Source organism: Stylophora pistillata, chromosome 1 (genome assembly GCF_964205215.1).
Source record: "Stylophora pistillata chromosome 1, jaStyPist1.2, whole genome shotgun sequence".
NCBI lineage: Eukaryota > Metazoa > Cnidaria > Anthozoa > Scleractinia > Pocilloporidae > Stylophora > Stylophora pistillata.
In genome coordinates, this window is record NC_142519.1 from 6,772,501 (window position 1) to 6,795,028 (window position 22,528).

At 38.8% G+C, this 22,528-nt stretch overlaps 3 protein-coding genes and 1 non-coding gene across 5 annotated transcripts in view; 2 read left to right on the forward strand and 2 right to left on the reverse strand.

The window, feature by feature from the left end:
* Nucleotides 1-12,197, reverse strand: part of LOC148741030 (ficolin-2-like) — a 26,907-nt gene extending 14,710 nt beyond the window's left edge. The window contains exons 1-3 of one of the 2 annotated variants that reach the window (XM_088732968.1): nt 11,615-12,197; nt 9,838-9,930; nt 9,054-9,192 (exon numbers count right to left, since the gene is read on the reverse strand). In XM_088732968.1, coding sequence (XP_088589094.1) covers nt 9,839-9,930; nt 11,615-11,819 — 297 coding nt within the window. In that variant the 5' untranslated portion in view covers nt 11,820-12,197 and the 3' untranslated portion in view covers nt 9,054-9,192; nt 9,838. Of the gene's footprint in view, nt 1-9,053; nt 9,193-9,837; nt 9,931-11,614 lie in introns of those variants that run through there. The other variant, XM_088732974.1, reaches the window with a different exon arrangement.
* On the forward strand, nt 3,045-5,705 carry LOC148741031 (ryncolin-4-like). Its single transcript, XM_088732922.1, has 3 exons — nt 3,045-3,602; nt 4,231-4,614; nt 4,722-5,705. Exons 1-3 carry the CDS (start codon nt 3,509-3,511, stop codon nt 5,024-5,026), a joined length of 783 nt encoding a protein of 260 aa, XP_088589048.1. The 5' UTR covers nt 3,045-3,508; the 3' UTR covers nt 5,027-5,705.
* Nucleotides 8,944-9,841, forward strand: LOC111338010 (uncharacterized). The gene has a single exon (XR_015991613.1). It is a non-coding gene; the product is annotated as an uncharacterized LOC111338010 (transcript).
* A 6,332-nt stretch (nt 12,198-18,529) lies between the features above and the next one.
* Nucleotides 18,530-21,422, reverse strand: LOC148741032 (ficolin-2-like). Its single transcript, XM_088732950.1, has 3 exons — nt 21,288-21,422; nt 20,323-20,730; nt 18,530-19,631 (listed from the first exon to the last, which is right to left on the reverse strand). Exons 1-3 carry the CDS (start codon nt 21,367-21,369, stop codon nt 19,393-19,395), a joined length of 729 nt encoding a protein of 242 aa, XP_088589076.1. The 5' UTR covers nt 21,370-21,422; the 3' UTR covers nt 18,530-19,392.
* Between the last annotated feature and the right edge of the window lie 1,106 nt (nt 21,423-22,528).

Genomic DNA, 22,528 nt, shown 5'->3' on the forward strand with positions numbered 1-22,528 from the left:
ACCGCGCGCTAATTATTACAGAAAAAGCTTTAGCTACAATGGCGCCACATTATGGAACAGTCTACCACGCGATATACGGAACACAGAGTCTCTGGGGTTATTTAAACGTAAGATCAATTACATTCTTTAAGTCTAACGCACGGCATTCACTGAAAGCAGCTTTAGTGTTATAGTATGTAGTTTGAATTTTCAATATCGTAGCGTCTGTGATATATTTATTTTTATGGGCTGATGAATAGACCACTTTCATAAATTGCTGCCGTTTAAATATTTTTTTGTTTAAATTCAAGTTAGCCTACTGGCCTCGCTTGAGATAATGTATTGTTTTGAATTTTGTACTGGAGAACGAGGCCAGTAGGGCTAATTTAAATTTAAACAAAAGAATATTAATCCGGCAGCCATTTATGAAAGTGGTCTATTGATCATGTTTAAATAAAAATTACATTACATTACATTTCATCCATCACTACTCTTTGAATATGCTAGAAGTTGCAATTCCCCCTGAACAAATTAAAGGTGAAAAATTTTCTTTCACAATAAAATTTTTCATTAATACAGCCAATGAAGGCGGGAAAGAAGATTATTTCATTCCTCGCTGACCCTCCAGCCCAACGGGCTTCGAAAACACAATTCTTAGTATAAATGTTTTGGTCCAACTCGCGCAGTGCTTTTTGCTAGAACGAAGATTGCTTTTGTTGTTTGTGCGTTTTACGCGGTTCTCTTCGTACGGTGCTCTTCAGTACAACAAATATTACTCTTTTTGATTATGAGAGCTATGTTTGCATTAGTGAACATTACTCAAGCAGTAGTGAAAACAAGGCCTGAAAAAAATTCAGGCCTGTTAGGGATTCGAACTCATGACCTTTGCGATACCGGTGCAGTGCTCTGCAACTGAGTTAACAAGCCAAGTGGGAGCTGGGATCCGTTTCTCGAAAGTCCCGGTAACTTAACGAGCTCGAAGCAAGTTTTAAAACCAAAATTTTGAGATTAGAGAAGTAGGTTCTGGCACTCTAACAAGTCCATTTTATTATTTTACTGATAGTTTTACTGCAGGATAATCAAAACTTTCGAAACTTCCATCTTGAAGGAAAACAGAACAACTTTACGGGCCCCTTAAGTTGCCAGAGCCTTCGAGAAACGACCCCTGGTCATTATGTTGGTTCGTAATACACCCGTGAGGTAATGAGTCAACGTCTGTGAATGCATGAAACTCACGTGTGTGAATTGAGAGCAATCGTCGCAGAAATGAACATTACTTAAGCAGTAGTAAAAATAAGGCCTGAAAAAAAATTCAGGCCTTGAGGGGATTCGAACCCCTGACCACTGCGACATCGGTGCAGCGCACGTGCTCTACCAACTTAGCAAACAAGCCAACTTGGAGCTGGTAATTACGTTGCTTAGGAATAAACCCATGAGGTGATAAGTCAACCTTTGTGAATATCTAAAAATCATATAAGCAAACTACGGTCAAAGAAAGGATTACTCTTTATATTTGTGCACTGCAAGCGGTGCTTTTAGAACGAGGAATAGTTTTGTTGTTTATGCACTTTGGGCGGTGCTCTTCATTACAGCAGAGATTACCCCATTTATTTGTACACTTCAAGCGGTGCTTTTCGAACTAGGAATAGTAGTACGAGGATCTCCTTGTTTGTACTCTTATTGCGGTGCTTTAGGAAAGAAGAATACCCTTATTGTTTGAGTATTCTTCGAGGTACTTTAACCGCGAGGAATACTCTTGTTATTAATGCAGTTTTTGCAGGACCCACTCAAATCGAAGAGTCGACTCACTAAAGCATGGCAAAAGAGACAAGTCAGATTCATGGATAGGCTGGAAAACTTTATGACTCGTGAATACATTGGACGACCGTACGAGTCGTGCGACTCGTGAATACATTAGACGATCCTTTACAAGCTAGCGCTGTGGTATTGAACCTGCATGTCCCACTTCTTTAATTGTTTCTTATTGTCTGAAATTTCCAAGCCTCATATTCGGAGTTCAAAGATCTTGCATAAATTCTTGAATGTTCTTTCTTTCCCTCTACGCCTCTCAGTGTTGGCAATAATTTATTTTGATGCTGTTTCCATCTCACATGAACGAAAGATCGGCAGAGCTTATAATGTGCATGTTGTAAAGTTATGCATAGCGTGACAAAGCGTGACAAACAATGCTAAAGTAAGCTTTGATTACATAATTACAACCGGAAATATGATTTATGTGTAACCCTTTGTTAGAGTATTCGTGAAAATATTCCTACTACGTGTCGCAGAGAATATGGAAACTTGTACGTGTTTTCCGTCTAGGATCTACGAAAGTGTCCTCCCATATCTGTGAAATTGCGGATACGTGGTAATTAAGTTGTATATTCCAAGGGAAACTCGTATTTTCTTGTGTATTTTGTATCACGTATGATTTAGCTACCATTATGTATGTAAGAACCTTGATTCAAGCAATAAAGTAGATTGTAAAACAGTTGAGTGTCCTGCACCCCGTGTGCGAGCTCGCGTTAAACCCAACGCTTGCCTAAGCATCGAAACAGCTCGACGCTAACCGACCCTCCGCGGAAATTATACTACATACACATTCTTGTTAACTGAATAATGAAATTATGTCAAGAGCCATAACTTACATATTGTTCGGAAAATGAACCCACGCTCCGCTCTCTCTTCTCGAGGTAGCGGCGAAAATAAAGCCCAACTACATAGATAAATTAATTCAATGAATTAGTAGAATGAAAAGCGTTCGTTGATACGTGAAAAAGATCCGAAGGTTCACAAAGAAAGGAGCGATGATCTGGGCGATTATCTTAGTGCAAATGATCATTTTGCTTCGGTGGGCAAGTGAGACGTGGACGTTTTGTTTTTTAATTTGTTTGTGTATTTTTAGGAAGAAATAATATTTTTGGGCTGTAAATTGCCGCTACGCAATCAAATCAATTTATAGTTAGAGACTTAACCCTTCAGTTGTGACGTCACTACGGTCTTCGTAGCCATTGGGTAAATATTTAGCAACTAAAATTAGATACTATTCACCTTGGTAATGACGCTCGTGCGTTGCAAAAGTCGTTACGACGGCTAGTTTGTCTTTTTGTTTGTTGTTTTTTTTTTAAAGCCCTGTGTGCTTGACTTTTCACGCGAGAGGATCTTCTAAATGACCGACAATGCTCTATTTCTCGATTATGGTCTAGGTTTCAAACGCCAAGTGCTGTGTGCGGGATGAGGTTGCGATAACTTTTTCTCGGAATTGATGTTTTATCCTGCTTAAGAATTTTCAATGAAAAAATATGCTTTAGCACATCACCCACGCGAGTAGGTGTGTGGTACTGAAAACTTCCTAATGTGTTTCTGATCCGAGCCTTGATAAAAAAAAAAAAAAAAAAAAAAAAATAGCTTTCAAAGAAATAGCAGAAAGGGTAAGGGTGATCCCTTAAATATAAATACCGGTGTTTCTTCAGCCTGTCACTGTTACATATTACAACCGTTAAAGCGAGAGAGAGCTTCTTCTTATAAGATGACTTCTGTTTCCAGACATTCTACTTTGCTGTTTGGGGCAATACTGTTTGCAATTCCAATCTTATCTTCAGCGCATGGAGTCTCGATTAGATGTAAGTAAGATTACCTTCCCACACCATTATGATAAAGAGCTAAATTATCGCTCGTTTCATTCTCTTTGTATCATTTTAGTTAACTGCAGGCTGTCTAGTGTGTGAAAAATACGCAAAGCGCGTATCATTCTTGTAGCTGAATACGGCTAAAGTAAAGTTTACTCGAAAGACGATCGTCAGCCGAAGATGGGGTGGACTCACATAAGTCTGTTCTTTAAAATACTATTGGAGAAAACACCTTAGCGGCATAACTCTTAGCCGGGTACAAGAGGGGTAACACTGAAGTGCCTTGCAGAGCTAATTCTTCCCGTTTAAACAGCTAACCTAATGTTCTTTTACACTTCTGAAGTGAGAGGAAGTTGTCTCAAAATCTCAACTGTAACATGTGCTGTCTAAAAGCTTGCCCACTTGTATCGAATTTTTAAAATGTCAACCCGTTGTCGAAGGTATTGGATTCTCAAGGTCAACCAAACATAGCCATCAGCGAAACAAATGTAAGTCTTGCGCACATGGTTTATTTTTCTCTTTCATTTTGTTTCGCCGAATACTGTTATTGTATTAAAAATTATCTCATTCAGTTTACTTGCGTGCAAATTAATTGAGAAAACTGTCTTTGTTCTCGACATAGTCAAGAATTGTGCTGAGTTGCACGAGTCTGGCCAGACAATCAGTGGTGTTTATACAATCAAACCTGATCATTCAGATGCCTTTGATGTATATTGTGACCAGACAACAGACGGTGGGGGCTGGACAGTGTTCCAGAGAAGAATAGATGGTTCTGTTGATTTCAACCGCACTTGGGCTGACTACAAGAATGGTTTTGGAAATTTCCTGGCAGGTGAATTTTGGCTCGGACTGGATAAGATCCACCGCTTGACTCGAGAGAAGAAAAACAACACGCTTCGAGTAGATCTGGGGATAAATTCTGCCAAAGTTGTTTACACCGAATATGAGTGGTTTGGAATTGGGAACGAAACAGCTAAATACAGGCTGAACGTTGGCAATCTTACAAGTAAGTAAAAAAAAAAACAAGTAGAATAGATTTTTCTATATTTTTATCGTGATAACAACTCAGCTGAGGTTCGAAGAATTTATTAGTGGATCTTACTTCCTTAACAGAAGCGACTGTCAACGATTCTCATAGTGCTCATAACAGCTCTAGGTTTTGCACCTGGGATCGAAAGCACCATCACTGCACTGGAAAAGGAAGGGAGAGCTGGTGGTTCAACGACATTTTTCTTTCAAATCTAAATGGACTTTATGGATATAACGGAGAAGGAAAGAATCACTGGGGATTTTTAGATCCTAATGATGCTAACTGCGCTCCCAAAACATCAGAAATGAAAATCAGACCGGTGGTATTTTCGAATTGTCAGAGGTTTTCGAATAAACATTTCGACTCAAGACTTTGCTCAGACACATGATTGACCAGAAAGGCAAACGTCATTGGCGAGGAAAGAGGTTAAGACTAGGACCAAAGATAGAAAGTTAAAAAAATAGTCGACTTAGACACTTGATTGAGGCATAAGTGAATAGCATGCCTTTTATACAGAAAAAAGTGATTCGAAGTAAAGGTGGGGCGGGGAGGCGCTGAAACATGATCTTCGCCTTGAACGTCGAAGAAAAGGTGTAGTTTTAGACAATTCAATAAGTGTGGAGTAATCATTTGTACTCAGGAGAGCTATATTTGACCATTATACATGAGATTTCAAGTTTTGTAATAAATTGTTTAAACCCAAGAGTAACATTTGATCGTGAACACTGATTGTCCGGGTTAGGGTAATCCTGAGAGGGACTGTTACCTCTGGTTGCCATCAGAATCACTTGACTCTGATGATGAATTCCGCCAAGGTTGCCGAAACGTGAGCTCTATGTAAGGAACTTTAATACGAAAAATGTATCCTTTCATAAGACTTCTGATACTTAAGTTCTAATTATGATAATCAACAATAATAATAATAATAATAATAATAATAATAATAATAAGATTTAATATTTACATAGCGCAAATTAGCATACAGGAGGATATGATCAAATGCGCTTCACATGATAAAATTGAATACGGAATTGCTGTTTGCTATTTACAATTTTGAATCTACAATAAAATGCGAAGATGTATAGAATACGAAATACAAAAAAGAAATTGTAAATTAAACACCAAACTTTTTGTAAGATCTTTTCTCTCTATGACTGACCATCCGAAATGGGATAACACCGTGAAGTTTTAGCCTATTTTTTTTTCTTTGGATTGGCTGGGAATAGGAACTCCGCGCTCTAACACTCTACCAGTGAGCCGCATAGACTCAACGGTGAGCAAAGCCATCACGAGGTCCAATGATTCCCAATTGCCCTACGCTCGTGATAAGATGACAAACATCTTTCTCCAAACAATCTTCCAAACAACGAGTGAAAAGATGTAACTTGGCAAATGCTAAACGAAACTCTCCTCCCGAATGAAGTGAGAAAAGCGGAAATGAAGCGAACCCGATGAGCTGTCGATCGTATCTAATTCACAAGTTAATTCCAGTGATGAGAATGGAATGAGTCTCGAACGTAACATTCTAAAAAGAACAAAGTAGGGTCCGTGAATGTAGTCTCGATAGCTCGAAAACTAGTTACTCCCTCAAGACCATTATCTGTTCTCCAGATGAGATAGCTCCTCATGCAGAGAGTTATCAAGCGAGAGATTTCCACATTTCTGAATGAAAAAGGGAGCATTAGGAGCAGCAAGGCCTCGACCACAAGGGCCGAGGACGCGAGCTCCTAGGAAGGGCCTCTAAGATGCTATATCCTGCATCTCGAGATCTTAGTGAGTGAAAACTATCTTGGATAACCTGTTATTACTGTATACAGTGAAAGCTGACGCCTATTGGTCTCTGTTACATTTTTGGTAACGGTATTTACTTGATCTTATGCATTATTGCGCCCAGTAAAACCGCAGGCTCATGCTTAGATGTCAAAAAGGAAACACCGAGGAAACACAAAGGAGCTTGAGAGGACCACGCATCATTAGTACACAATTGTGCCTCGAACCGTCCAGATATCAAAATGTATATAAGATTTCGCTAGCGTGGCTACTGTTAATTATTGCTATTGTTCACTTTAAGTCACCTTGGGATTTACTTTACGCATCCAGCCGTTTGATTGACAGCAGCTGAAATTTGCAAAGAGACTCATGTATCCTCAAAGCTTTACCTGCTGATCAATCACGACCCAATAGTTCAGGTTCCATATGCAAATAATTATGCTGCCCGCTGATTAAATGCGCACTGCAAGTACATGTCGCAAAAGACAACAGCATTCTGGGCGATGAAATGTTGTTAGTAAAAGAGAAAAAAAAAATTTCTTTGTTAGAGGAAAGTTAAAAAAAATAAAAAGAAGAGGAGGAGGCAGAGCATGTGGATAGAACGGAAGGCTGGAAACGATTTCCAAAAACAGAAGAGTTCCGTCGAAAAACGAAGGGTTTGAGTCAGAGTCCTGAATCCTAATGAAAGTAAGGGATAAAAGTCCTTCACCATCCAGTCTTCACAAAGAAGAAGAATAGAGGAATATTTCTTAAGGAAAAAATGTCTGCTAAATCATGGGAACTCTACCTCATGCGGGCAAAGAGTAGGTTAATTCGTATAATTAGCCTAAATGTGTACTACGCTATCCGGACTTAGGTGTGTTTAAAATGATAAGCTGATTGCGTTCGATGGATGCCAGAGCAAAGATTGCGTCATTCCTATCGCGGGGTCCCAAGATCAGTTCAAGTCTGTCACGCGCATTTCTTAACTTACTTTATTAACAAATAATTTTTCATTATGAATCCCTTAGATGGTATGAGTTAGTGTTTTACAATCTCGGATTCTGTGACCCTTCCATTTGAGAGCTCCAAATTCCGTCGATATTTTCATTTCTCCATAGCATAGAGCTGAATATATTTAGCGGTGGAAAAATGCTAGCTATGTCAACATAACCTTCTTTAATGATTATTTTGACGTGTACCTTTTTTGTTGTCATAACAGAAAGCTTCCTACACAAAAGAATATGTAAACATCCGTTTGGATTCTAGCAGTAAACTAGACGCATAGCTGCGTGAACTCGGGCTTTCAAAATCGCACATCTGGAGTTATCGTTAGGAGACTGCCATATTGCCATTGTAACTGTGACTGTCGTCGCGCAATTTCGTCTTTGCCGGTCATGAATAAGTCTATTTGTGTTTATTTTTGTCTGCTGGAGTGTCATGAATGTTGTTATATTGGTACCAGTTAACAATCAAAATAATATACTACCATATAGGAGTAGGGTTACTACAGATTCCAAAGGTTGAAATCCAAGGACTTTTCAATGACTTCGAAGGCCAGGTTTTACAAAATTGAGGACCACTTTTGGAAAGGTTTGCATAAGCAATTTTGAAATAATTTAATATCATTTCTCAGCTTTTCCATGAAAGTACTGTAATTTTCAACTTGAAAATTGCTTAAGAAAAAGTATTGCAAAAATCAAGCTCTAGTCCTCAAATTCAAGTACTTTCAAGGCCTTGAATTTTTTACTTTTAAATTAAAGCATCTTAAAGGACTTTCAAGACTTTTAAAACCTTGAGTAGGTAATGTATTTGCCTTTAACTGGAAGGAGAGGGGAGTTTTTCATGTATTATTGGTACCGAGTCATAGTTTGTTGCCAAATGATCACCCATTGGGAGTTGTCAGAAATCAGTAGATTAAAGCAATATTATTGTTCAGTAGTTCATATCGTTTTTAATTGAAAAATCTCTGTATATTGAATATTTTTGATGGCCGCAACAAGTGAAGCAGTGCTAGTTACAGTTTTAGTATATTCAATTGGAGGTATTTGACTTTCATTAAATACCAAGAGGGAATACACATATTTTGACCTTTTTGGGGGTTTAAAATGATACATGTCATACAAAAAACTGAAAACCAGATAAAAAACCCTGTACATTCATTATTACTTCTTACAAGATTTTCGAGGATTGATTTGCCGTCAACTGAATCAGACAATATTCCTTCACTGTGATCACTTTTAAGATCTGAACTTACTTCCGTTTGACAAACATCAACAGTTTTTGGCAAATCATCTGACGGTAAATTCTTGTTTAAAGATGAATTTTCATTTAATCTTTTGCCATACTGCAATAAAATAACATTAGATGAGATGTTTGAATTCCAATAACTACATGATTTTATTACAGAGTAGCAGAGTGAATAGGTGTGGTCAGCGGATGTTGGTCAAGAGGGTTGTGATTTTCGAGCTCTGCTAAGTTTCTTTATATTCTTTGGTTTTTTCTTATTTTTGTATTCTATTTTTATTGTGTGCCCTTTCATATAACCACTGTGCAATGCCTGGGTCATTTGCGGCTTTGAAGAAGGAGAATAACATACTTAAAGCGCAACTATCGTCAATGTCGGACGAGGTAGCTAGATTGAAGGAGTTGATACAGCGACATAGCGGCAGAAGCGAAGAAGTTCTGCCCAGCGAAGAAGGTGCCCAATGTGTAGAGTTCTTGAGCAAGAAATACGACGACTTCCATCTCTTTAGCGGCATGGCCAAGGACGAACTCCAGCGACTAAGCACCAAACTCGAAGAGCTGAAAGCCAAGGTAGATATTATTGGAAATGCTATTGACGAAATTCAAGAATATAGTTTCCAGTACGTATAATGTAAAAATTGTGGGAGTGCCTGAGAGGCTGCAAGATGAATCCGCAGCCTCGATAAGCAAGCTTTGCCTAAACATTTTTAAAGAAACGGGAACTGATGTATCGATGTATGACATTGACACCGCCCATCGTGTTCCCAGCCGGAATAATAATGGGAAGCCAAAGCCGATAGTTTGTAGATTTGTCAGGCGTTTAGCCAAAGAAAGCGTCATGAATCATCGTAACGATGCATGCAACTTGGACCCCGCTTCCGTTGGACTCCCTGAGGATGCCTCGTTAAGCGCGGTTAGAATTTTTGATCATTTGTCACCCCGAATGCAAACAGTCCTGTTCGAGGCGAAGAAGTTTAAAGGACAGCATTATTACAAGTACTGTTGGTCAAAGGGCTCCTTTGTTTATTTATGGAAAGATGCTACGTCTCGAGCCACAGGCAGCCCAAGCTCACTACTAGAAAAGCGGACGTGACTCTTACTGTGTTGCGCAACGTTTTATATTTATAAAGGTTTGTATGGGATGTTATCGGTTTGCCTTAAAAGAGAGAAAAAAATGTCTTGTCTTGAAATAAATGGGCTTACCTTATTGCTGTGTTGTTTTCTTTGTTGATTCCGAGCGTCTCAGGCCATTTTGAAGCGTTTTCGGCGAGTTAGCGCTATGTTGGTGTTCAACTGCTAAAAGAAAGACAAGGCCGGAAACCTATTTTAGAAGTGTCCGTCGCCCGAAGCGAATAATTCCGCCAAAAAATTACCACCAGTCTCCATTCCTCCAGAAAATCAAAGCAGAGATGTTGCAGTTTCATTTCCATTCACTCGATTCCCAATTCCTCCCACAGATCTTTTGTGGGAGGAATCAACGTCGAATGGAAATGTGTGATCAAAACAATGCGGTCTTGACAAAACCTCTCGAGGGGACCAGGGGAGCTAACTGGTTTGTTTGTCGACTGCAGGTCGCTGGCTACCCTCGCCGGGCTTATTTTTGTTACCCAACATACTGTGCGATCGGCCAATGGGCCCGCAAATGTTTGAAGCAGCCAAATTCGAAATTGGAAAGCCGATCGATCTGGAGATAAAAGCATCGCTAGTGAAAGATCTGTGGGAGAAATTGGGAATCGAGTGAATGGAAATGAAACTGCAACATCTCTGCTTTGATTTTCTGGAAGAATCGAGACCTCTTAAGCTTTCAGAACATATTTTAATTTAGTGGTTTCAGTTTTAAAGAATCTGTGTAGTGATTTTCATGACCGCGAAACTTGAAAACTTCCACCCAATGTTTTCAAATTTGAACCCATCTTTATCTTTTCAACACAGAAACTGTGACTCTAGAGTACTGTATGTTAGTCAAGCTTGAATTCATGAATAAAATAGGTATAAAATAGGACAGGTTGTTACACTTCACACCTAGTTGCTGTTTCAAATATTGTGGGTTTGGGATACTTTGAAGAAAATAGAATTAAAATAGACTATTTAATACCTATTTTGCAATGGATTAGAATCCACCTCAAAAATAGAAATGAAACAGTCTATTCTATATCTATTTTGCAATAAGTCAACATTTACTTTGATAAAATAGGGTTGTGATAGCCTATTTTTTTCATATTTTTCAAAGGAAATGGCGTTAGCATGTCCTATCAGCAGAAAACAGAAATAAAACAGACTATTTAGTCACTATTTTACTGATGTAGAAAATAAAATATGATTAAAATAGTCTGTTTATCTGGTTATTTTTCCGCTCATTTTGAGAAAATAGAAATAAAATACACCACCTTGTTCAACCTTGCCTTAAAATATGGTTACAATAGTGGCTCTATTTTCCCTTTCAGGTAAAATAGGAATAAAATATAAGTCTGAGAAAATAAAATAGTACAAAAAGCATTAAAATAGACATTAAATAGAAATAAAATAGGTTTGTTTTCGTAAGGGTATTCAGGAAGACCACCATTTTTGGCTTATGTAGTCATTCCATGAGGTGTGCGAGGCAACTGCATGGCCTTTTATCACTCACTCACTCGATTCCGATAGATATATTCATTAATTAAAATTGGATTAAGCATTGAACTCCAATCTCCTCTGCTACACTACACGCTTATCCAAATCATCCATGAGTCGCCCCACAGGGGCCTTTGGTTTAAAAAGGCACCAGTACTCTCTCTCTAACTCAGTGCAAGCCACCGTAACACTTGCAAAAATGTGCTCCACGCAAGAGAGATAGCCATGATACACTTACGGATTACTCGAGATTCAGTTGGGATCGGAATGAGGAGTTCTAGAATGTTTACTAAAATTATTCATCTATTGTGCGTGGCAAATATTCGGCCGTGCCTTGAAAATTTTACCAAAACTGGAAGGGAAAACCTACTTTTCAGGCTTGCGTTGTCAGTGCAAGGTCGCTCATTTTCTTCCTCTTCCTCCTCTTCGTACTCTTCATCGTCTTCTTCATCTTCAGAAGACAACTTGTTGGCTGCATTAGCTGTAACTCGGAGGGCCTCGCGAATGCGCTGTATGTCATCCACAAGAAGCTCTCTTTCACTTGCATCACCTTCATCTGACTGGAGAGTACTCATATCAGTTTCTTTCCAAGCTTTATTGTCTGCAATGCGTTGATAAAATGAGCTGAAGTCTCCATCTTAACAGTTGTTTGAAAATGACAGAACGAACCGGTTACGTCCAGGCAGCCATATTAGAAACAACCTCACTTTCATGGTGCAAAAGAAATGTGGGTTGGTACGAGTAGTGGTAAATAATTGTTTGTTGTTTATTTGGGGACCACGTATGAACTGTACCTTTGTCTGGGAGGGTGCTAAGGCAGAACCAGATGACAAATGACTATTTTTGGCTTTTTTGTCGTTTTAACCGCGCCAAAAAAATTCTTATTCCAGTTTGTGCAACATGAGCTGAAACCTTCTCGCGGAGAGAAGGCGAAGGAGCGAGGGGGGTAGGGCTAGGTTACCTTTTAAACCTTTACCAGTCCTTTGAAGCCTTTGTGTTAAATTAAGATTGGTGAAGTTTATAGGAATTATGCGGTGGCTCACAAGGGCCATCCGCCTACAAAAATTACAACGGGCTCCTCGTCAAAGAAAACATCATTCAGAAAATTGCAGAAAGTGGCATGTGTTACGATGATTTATTTAAAAGATCTTTATAACAACGGTGGGAAGGAAGCACTTGTCTCTATTCTTAGCAAATCGCCAATCGCGTCGATCAGCTCCACGAGGAACAAAACATCCTGACACTTTGCACAAAATAATCCAGCACTTTGAAGGCAAATAGAGCAGCAGCCATTTCCAGGCGCAATCCACCCAGAAGGTAAACCTCTCTTGGCAAAATAAAGCTCTTTAGAAGAGCGCAAACGACGTTCGGCGAAATAAGACGTCTAAAACCTTGTGGCGTCCGTGGCAAGTGTCCTTGCGTGACACAACTGTTGCGGATGCGCAATTTCCCATCTTGTCGAGTCGAAATTTTCGGAAATTTGAAACTTTAGACTGACGTATTTCCGTTTCCGCTCGGTGAATTTTTTTCATATTTGCACGTTAACTTTGCACGGCTCTGTGCGTGTTTTACAAAAATTCAAAAAAATTCTTTCGGAGGGAAAAAAAGTTAAGGATGAATTCTAAAAAAGGTCTCTTTTCCTTAAACTTTCTGACAGAATTTTTTTAAACAAGGACCCTGACTATAAAAGGGATAGCTCCTCCCCGTCTTGTAACGCAATCTTTGCTTCCATGGCTAATCGAAGATGGCTGACTAATGGAAGGTGAAGGGGGAAAAAGAGATTTGTACACGAAGACCGATATCCTTGTCTTGTTTCAATTGATTTCCACTTGAAAATGTTGTTATTGACGATTAAAAAGGGACGAATGGAGAAATACTGATCTTCATTTGCAAAACTCAAAAAATTAGGCTATCGCAATTTGAATTTCGCGCTCCTAACGGCTCCTCCTATCGCGAGATGGTCGTACTGGCCCTCTGACTCCCCTCCGTTTGCTTCAACTTCTTGAGCCGTCGATATCATTGACTAGAGGATCTCAGTACTGTGACATGCTCAGAGAGAGTGGTTTTCATGTACGTATATGTACATTTGTGTACATGTAAGTAAATGTGTGTACGTGTATGTTGCGACATAACTCATCTTCCACTTCGAATTGATCCATTTTACGGTTGCTACGGTCGCGCACTAACTAGTCTTTAGCTTTAAAATTGCATTTTATTTTGCTATGGCGGATTTTCCATCAAAAAAAGCCAAAATAGCGGCGCGAGTTCTACGAGTCCGTTATACACTGGAGCTGGCAGTCGAACCCGGAATGGAAGAGCGATTGGAAAGCGTGAAGACAAGAATTCAGCGGTTGAAGGAACGCCTTCATTTAGCGAGTCGAACACCGATGGCAAATGTTATTTTGATGGAACGACTCTTAGACCTATTCGAATGGTCTGAACAAAGAGGTATGGTAAGTGAAAGTCACTCCTCTTTGTTTACATCTTGCTCGTTCGCTCAGGCTTCTCATCTCGCCAGCGACGCGGCCACCCAAACCGACATAAACGGGTCCAATTTTTTTATCGCACGTTTTGAGTTATGGGGAGAAAAAGCCTCAAAAAAGGAAAAAACAATAGAGCGAAGTTCGAGAATAGGTCCCTTTGAAAGGAACATAGTTTTCTAAGTATTTTGACACGGCACTGTGTAGGAAATTTTTTGCCTGAACATTTTAGACGCGCGTTGCAACGAGAAGCCTATTTCACTAGCTACTTATGAAAAGGTCGAGGTTTTCATTAGTTCTTGAGGCCCGTTCAGGCAATATAGCCGATGATAATTTGTTTTCCATCGGATTTCAGTCAACCAGACATGTTTCCAATCCGTGACCGAAATTATTTTATATGAGCACCCACGGGATTCGTATTTCAACACCGTACACTTTCACAAAAATCCTCTTCTCATACCGGTTTTGTATTGTTGTAATAAAGTGGTTAGTTTCTTCGACGTTTTGTCTACGGGATTTCGTGTGACACTTATACAAGAACTCCTCTGCAATTAAACAAGAGATCACGTTAGATAGAATTTTTATTTGAATCGCGCGCAATTTCTCCAACGGAATATGTGGTGTTGAAATGGTAGTTACTAAAAGTTGGAATCACCTGAAACCACCTGAAACCACCTGAAACCATCTGAAACCACCTGAAACCACCTGAAACCATCTGAAACCCCCATGAAAACCATCTGAAATTACCTGAGACCACCCAGGAAGGGCTTATACTATTTTGCGAAACGAAACGAAACGAAACGAAATTGTACTATTTTGCGAAACGAAACGAAACGAAACGAAATTTTGCGAAATGGCGTTTTTTCGCCTTTATTTAGCCTTTATTCTTCGCCTTTATTCTTCGTCCGAAACAAAATGTTTCCACCAATAAAATGATCAATATTTTTAAGAGCCTGCTCGCCTCTCATTTTATTGACCATAGTAGAATTCGTTTCGCAAAGTAGTAATTTTGACAGAATTACTATTTTGCGAAATGGCGTTTTTTCACCTTTATTCAGCAAATATGTCCTCTTCGTCCGAAACAAAATGTTTCCACCAATAAAAAGGTCAATGTCTCTAAGAGCCTGGTCACCTCTCATTTTATTGACCATAACAGAACTCGTTTCGCAAAGTAGTAATTTTGACAGAATTACTATTTTGCGAAATGGCGTTTTTTCGCCTTTATTTAGCAAATATGTCCTCTTCGTCCGAAACAAAATGTTTCCACTAATAAAATGATCAATATTTCTAAGAGCCTGGTCACCTCTCATTTTATTGACCATAACAGAACTCGTTTCGCAAAGTAGTAATTTTGACAGAATTACTATTTTGCGAAATGGCGTTTTTTCGCTTTTATTTTGCAAATATGTCCTCCTCGTCCGAAACAAAATGTGTCCACTAATAAAATGATCAATATTTCTAAGAGCCTGCTCACCTCTCATTTTATTGACCAAAATAGAACTCGTTTCGCAAAGTAGTAATTTTGACAGAATTACTATTTTGCGAAATGGCGTTTTTTTGCCTTTATTCAGCAAAGTGTCCTCTTCGTCCGAAACAAAATATGTCCACTAATAAAATGATCAATATTTCTAAGAGCCTGGTCACCTCTCAATTTATTGACCATAATAGAAACTTGTTTCGCAAAGTAGTAATCTTGACAGAATTACTATTTTGCGAAATGGCGTTTTTTTCACCTTTATTTAGCAAATATGTCCTCTTTGCCCGAAACAAAATGAAAGACAACTACTTGTTTTTGTTCTCGATTGCTCTTTATTGGCTCGGAGTTTACTCTTTATTGTTGTAATAATTCTGTTTTCTATTCTGCTCTGTATTCCTTGTATTTTGTTCTGTTTTATTTATGGTTGCCGCAACTCTATTTTATAGCTGACCAACAAGCCACATACGTGACTGGCAATTCCAGCCGAACTCAATTAACGCTCGATGTTTAGTCAAACTGCTAGGAAAATACGTTATAAGGTGACTAGAGGTGACCAGGCTATTAGAAATATTGATCATTTTATTAGTGGAAACATTTTGTTTCGGACGAAGAGGGCATATTTGCTAAATAAAGGCGAAAAAAGGCAATCTTGCAAAATTTCGTTTCGTTTCGTTTCGCAAAATAGTATAGAAAACAGAATTATAACAACAATAAACAGTAAACTCCGAGCCAATAAAGAGCAATCGAGAACAAAAACAAGTAGTTGTCTTTCATTTTGTTTCGGGGAAAGAGGACATATTTGCTAAATAAAGGTGAAAAAAACGCCATTTCGCAAAATAGAAATTCTGTCAAAATTACTACTTTGCGAAACGAGTTCTATTATGGTCAATAAAATGAGAGGTGACCAGGCTCTTAGAAATATTGATCATTTTATCAGTGGACACATTTTGTTTCGGACGAAGAGGACATATTTGCTAAATAAAAGCGAAATAACGCCATTTCGCAAAATAGTAATTCTGTCAAAATTACTACTTTGCGAAACGAGTTCTATTTTAGTTAATTAAATGAGAGGTTACCAGGCTCTTAGAAATATTGGTCATTTTATCAGTGGAAACATTTTGTTTCGGACGAGGAGGGCATATTTGCTAAATAAAAGCGAAAAAACGCCATTTCGCAAAATAGTAATTCTGTCAAAATTACTACTTTGCGAAACGAGTTCTGTTATGGTCAATAAAATGAGAGGTGACCAGGCTCTTGGAAATATTGATCATTTTATTGGTGGAAACATTTTGTTTCGGACGAAGAGGACATATTTGCTGAATAAAGGTGAAAAAACGCCATTTCGCAAAATAGTAATTCTGTCAAAATTACTACTTTGCGAAACGAGTTCTGTTATGGTCAATAAAATGAGAGGTCACCAGGCTCTTAGAAACATTGTTTATTTTATTGGTGGAAACATTTTGTTTTGGACGAAGAAGACATATTTGCTGAATAAAGGTGAAAAAACGCCATTTCGCAAAATAGTAATTCTGTCAAAAATTACTACTTTGCGAAACGAATTCTACTATGGTCAATAAAATGAGAGGTGAGCAGGCTCTTAGAAATATTGATCATTTTATTAGTGAAAACATTTTGTTTCGGACGAGGAGGACATATTTGCTAAATAAAGGCGAAAAAACGCCATTTCGCAAAATTTCGTTTCGTTTCGTTTCGCAAAATAGTACAATTTCGTTTCGTTTCGTTTCGTTTCGCAAAATAGTATAAGCCCCCAGGAAGCCATCTAAACCCACGTGAATTAAACATTATCGCAAATCGGTATCTTAATTTTCAGCATGACGCAAAGCTTCTGTATTGCTAATTTACTCTACTTTACGTCTATTTTTATCTGTTATCTCACTGTCACTGACAATGAAATTAGTTTCAGTTTCGCGACGCATTCCAAGATCTCGTTTGATAACAAAGGGAAGAGAGATAAATCTTGTAATTACACACTGTGTACACGTTTTTCGAGCTGCGCGGTCTGCGGTCTGCGTTCTGCGTTTTTGAGGTTTGTGTTAACGAGACACCTGAGTTGCTTTGTACGATTGTACCAAAAATGATTTCATATAGTAGAGGTACTTTAACGTTAAAACAGATATTCCGAGATCTCGTCTGATAACATCAATGACAAAAGAGAGATAGATAAATCTGGTGATTACACACTGTATACACGAAGGAAAACTGATTGCGCACACGTCGACTGACTCAAATGGCACACACATAACCTATGCAAGACTGGTACGGCTCGACAGTGGAGGATCGTAACTGCGATATGTTCAATAAGAATTCAACTCCAATGTTTACATAGCAGTTTCGCTTACGCATTCCGTGATCTCGTTTGATAACAAAGGGAAGAGAGATAAATCTGCTAATTACACACTGTGTAGACCTTTTTCGAGGCGTGGCTATTCGAGGTGTGCGGTTTGCGGTCTGCTGTCTGCGTTCATGTCTGCGTGCTTTCATGTAATTTTCAGGTAATTTCAGATGGTTTCAGGTGGTTTCATTGGTGGTTTCAGATGGTTTCAGATGGTTTCAGGTGGTTTCAGGTGATTCCAACTTTTAGTAACTACCATTTCAACACCACATATTCCGTTGGAGAAATTGCGCGCGATTCAAATAAAAATTCTATCTAACGTGATCTCTTGTTTAATTGCAGAGGAGTTCTTGTATAAGTGTCACACGAAATCCCGTAGACAAAACGTCGAAGAAACTAACCACTTTATTACAACAATACAAAACCGGTATGAGAAGAGGATTTTTGTGAAAGATAATAAAGGTCATAAAAGCTAGTCCTCACCGCTAGCCCTCTGGCCGTTTGCCTTCCTTACGGAAATGACATCGCAAGCGGGTGTACATTCCGTGGAGCCAACTGAGTGGAGCCGGTCATCTTTTGTTTGCCGTAAACGAAAATGGCAAAATTCGTAGAAGTTTGAGATATGCACTGGCTGCAAGTGACCTTTCGGTTACAATAGTTTTGCCGATATCGCAAGGTCACGGACTGGTTGATGTCGACAGTTCGGTGTCAAGGGTGAAAAGACTGACGGCTTGCCCAGGGCAAATGTCCTTTTATAGTCAGGGTCCTTGTTTAAACTTAACATTCAATGGGGTCAGTAATGCCTCTTAAGGCTATTAGTTGAATTTGAATTTGTTTTTCTTTCCGTAGCGATTAATAAGAAAAAAAATTTACGTCAAACTTTTTTTGGCAAACGGTTAAAATTTATCAATTTTTGCGTCACTAGCCAAACTTTTTTCCGTGTAATCCTATTAAGACCATCTCATGGGGCGGGGGGGAGGGGTAGTGGGGGTATTTTTTAACTGAAATGATGTACTACTAGAAATAAAAGGACTATCCCTAAGTTACTGGTCTCAATCAGACAAATTTTAAACGAGGTCTGAGTTCGCTACGCATCTCTCGCCTCGGTGACCCTTTCACTCCCATGAATGAGATATCAATTCTGTGACTATCTGCGATACGTCTTATCATTTCAGCGGGGTCTAAGAATTTGGTGTCAAATCAAACTATATCCAAAATATGTTTTTCTCGGATCTTTTTTAGATGTAGCGATTTAGGGACTGACGAAAGTTTCCTTTAAGTCAATCCTGGAAGCAAAAGGTTTGAAAAAAATTAAACCTTAAAAGAGTTGTAAACAAGACAGCAAAGTAAAAAAAACAAAACAAGAGATTAATTCGGTCTGTAATCATACGGGTGATTGACAAAATCGGACGAGCTCGAAGCAGGAGTCCTATTTGTTTATCACGACTCGGTACGATTCTAGAGAGAATTGGACGACACAAGGCCTTATTACCATTTAATCAAAACAGTGACAAAATTCGAGAAAGAATCTAAACATTGGTCATGCGTTAGTGTGCGTTGTCTAAAACTACGCATTCTAAGGTGTAGTAGTTAAACCTACCAGAAGACACCCATTGCTCTTGTTTACAGTGCCTCCCCCACCCTACCCTTGCTCCAAATCACCTTTTTATTCCCTCGTATAAATGGCGTGCCATTCATTTACGCCACAATCGAGTGTCTAAGACGACTATTTTATGAAGTTCCCATCTTTGGTCCTCACGTAGACCACCTCTTTCTTCACCGATGCCGTTTGCCTTTCTGGTCGATCAGGTGTCTGAGCCAAGTCTGAGCCGGAATGTTCATTTTGAAAGCGAAAATGCCACCGGTCTGATTTTCATTTCTGATGTTTCGGGAGTGCGGCTAGCATTGCCTTTATTCAAGTTTCCCCAGTGAATCCCTTCCACTTTGTTTAGATTCGACCACCCTCTGCCGTTGACTGGCCACCAGCCGTTTTCCATTTCTTTACAGTTATGATTTTGACCCCAGGTGCTAAACTTAGAGCCATTATGAGCCTTGAGAGAATCCTCAATAGTCGCATCTGTTGAAGAAGTAAAATCCACTCATAAATGCTTTGAAACTTCAGCTCAATTTTTGTCACGATGCAAAAAACAAAATGGAAACAAGATGTTCGCTAATTTCCGAAAAATGAGTGGGAAAAATAAAAGCAAAAGAAAAAAGCAAACAATCGTGAACTGTATTGTGATATCTGGCTCAGCCCTCGCACTACAGGTCAGATCATCTGAAAGTAAATTGATCATTTGTAATTGATCATTTGAAAGTTTCAAAACCTTTGCTGAGGTTCGGGAACTCGTTAAAGGAAATTCAATACGAAAAATATATTTATTAGTGTAACATGCACCTATATGTGTGTTGTACTGTACTCACAAAGTGCTTATTCTAGAGTGAAACATATCCAACGAAAATAATCGAGGTGATGTATTGATAAACAGGCCAGATGATGTTAAGTTTCGGATAACTGTAATGAGCTCTCTTAGTTACATTATTGGCACTTCTCTATCCTCAAGCTTTGATTTCAAAACGGAGTAAACCAGTCAAAGCTAGTCAAGTCCTGAGAATGATGAATCTTAATCTTTTTGTCTGTCGACTGAAATGCATTACAATCATTTTCTTTTTCCTTTCTCCACTGAGATATTTGTTTGCTTTCGTTACACTACTTCATTTATGGTCATGCAACGAATCTACTTGTCATTATTGTTTTGTTGACTTACTTGATAAGTGGCCAATGTTCAGCCGGTACTCTTCGCTTTCATTTGCAATTCCAAACCACCCATATTCCGCGTAAAAAGTTTTTTCAGAATCTGCGTAAACATTTTTTACAGGATCTACCCCCAGTTCTACTCGAAGCTTGCTGTTTTTCTTCTCTCGGGTCAGCCAATGGATCTTATCCAGTCCGAGCCAAAATTCACCAGCCAGGAAACTTCCAAAACCATGTTTGTAGTCAGCCCGAGTGCAGTTGAAATCAACTGAACCACCTACTCTTCTCTGGAACACTGTCCAGCCTCCACCGTCTGTTGTCTGGTCACAATACACATCAAACGCGTCTGAGTGATCAGGTTTGATTGTATAAACACCACTGATTGTCTGGCCAGATTTGAGCAGCTCAAAACAATTCTTAACTGTTGAAGAAAAATACGAAAGTTTTGTCAACTAAGTTGCTCGCAAATTGGTTATATCAAATAAGTTGAAATTGTAAATCGGCCACCGTAACCAGTTAAAAAGCTGACGTTTCGAGCGTTAGCCCTTCGTCATTGCTCGTAAATAAGTGAGCAGAATGAAATGATCTTTAATGCTAAAACAGTATTGGTAAAACATAACTTAAGAGAGAAAGAAGAAAGATAAAAGAATGATTAAGGAATATAAAGAAAGATACAGGAATAAAAAGAAAATGAAGAAAAGGAAAAAAGAGAAGAACAAAAGCTCAAATTGGAGAAAAAAGAAACAGAGGATCATAGATGAGAAAGGTATTCCTTCCGTCAACCACATCCTCTATCTACATGACGATCGTCTTTGAGTAAACCTAGCTTTAACATTAGTTTTAGTGCGAAACACCCCACAAGCATGATTAATTTGTCTGCACAGCCTGTGCTTAGTAAAACTGATACACTGAAATTGAATTACACGAGTGTTACTTAAGCTCTTTATCGCAATGGTGTGGGAAGGTAATCTTACTTACATCTACGCGCTGAAGATACGATTGCCGTCATCAAAAGTAGTGTCCCAAACAGCAAAGTTGAAATTCTGAAAACGGAGTTCATCCTTTATAATGTGAAGCTCTTTCTTCCTTTAAGCTACTAAAGGTTATAATATGTAACAGTGACTGAAGAAACACCCGTATTTATAATGAAGAGTTCTTTGTTTTAGAATTGATTAGATATTTAGGCCATTGCCGCGAAAGCTATTTTTGTGCACAAAGGCTCGGTACTTGCATTGAAACATAAACATCAAAACTCAGTGAAAGATTGTTCAGAAGTATCTGGATCGACAACACCCCTTACCGTGGGCGATGTGTTTAAGCAGGAGTCTCTGTGGTGGGGCAGAGTTTGTCATTCAAAATCAGGGGCTTTACCGCCGGATGGGAAGAACAAAACATCTTACGCGATAAAGTGATCTCAATTTGATCCTCACAATCTGTGCCTAGCGTTTAGCATGACCAAGAAGTTATGCATTGTTGGCCATTGTCGGAAGAATACGTCATATTAAAGGCGTGCACAAGAGAATTAACAAATTTACTAGTATTTGTTACTGTAAGGTTTTTTTTTGCCGACAATATCGAATATTTGCTATCAATGAGTTCTCGATTATCACTTCCCGTGCTAGATAATTTGAAATAGATCATAACCGATTATAAACAGGGTCATGGGGATCTAAGTTCTCTCAGTTTATAATCTGTTGTCATTATGATGATTAAGATGATAAAGCCGCCTCCACAAGTTTTGCAGCGCTGGTCTTTCCAGAGTTAACTAGTAAATGTCGGTCTGTAAACAAACACCTGGAAAGAATGTTCAGCTAGTTAATCGGCTTAGTGAAAACATAGCCCACGTGTCAGCGGCATCGGGAACGCGACATTCTTCCTAATAAAAAAAAAACGCACACACACAAAGATAATATTACCCCCTTGACGTCTCACTTGACCGCCGAAGCGAAATCATGATTTAACTTAAGAGATCGAGATCGTTGTTCAAATCCATTGGTGAATTGCTCCATATTTCGTTCCATGATAATAGTCCCGACAGCTTGGGATTTTTCCCTGGTCGTTTCTTTTCACCTAAAGCTAAACCTGTTGTGTTATGAAGTTCATTAAAGTGCTACCCACGCAAGGTTACGTTTTTCATAAAGAATTTAATTAAAGGTATTCTTGATTAAAGCTTCAACCTCTTGTTGGTTTTTTTTAACCATCTTTAGATCAAAAGGAAA

Coding starts and splice junctions, on each gene's coding strand:
- LOC148741032 (XM_088732950.1), bottom strand. CDS start 21,369: ATGAACTCCGTTTTCAGAATTTCAACTTTGCTGTTTGGGACACTACTT. Junction 20,731..21,287: donor CGTATCTTCAGCGCGTAGAT/GTAAGTAAGATT, acceptor TTTCTTCAACAG/TTAAGAATTGTTTTGAGCTG. Junction 19,632..20,322: donor GAACATTGGCCACTTATCAA/GTAAGTCAACAA, acceptor CTTCTTCAACAG/ATGCGACTATTGAGGATTCT.
- LOC148741031 (XM_088732922.1), top strand. CDS start 3,509: ATGACTTCTGTTTCCAGACATTCTACTTTGCTGTTTGGGGCAATACTG. Junction 3,603..4,230: donor GCATGGAGTCTCGATTAGAT/GTAAGTAAGATT, acceptor TTCTCGACATAG/TCAAGAATTGTGCTGAGTTG. Junction 4,615..4,721: donor GAACGTTGGCAATCTTACAA/GTAAGTAAAAAA, acceptor CTTCCTTAACAG/AAGCGACTGTCAACGATTCT.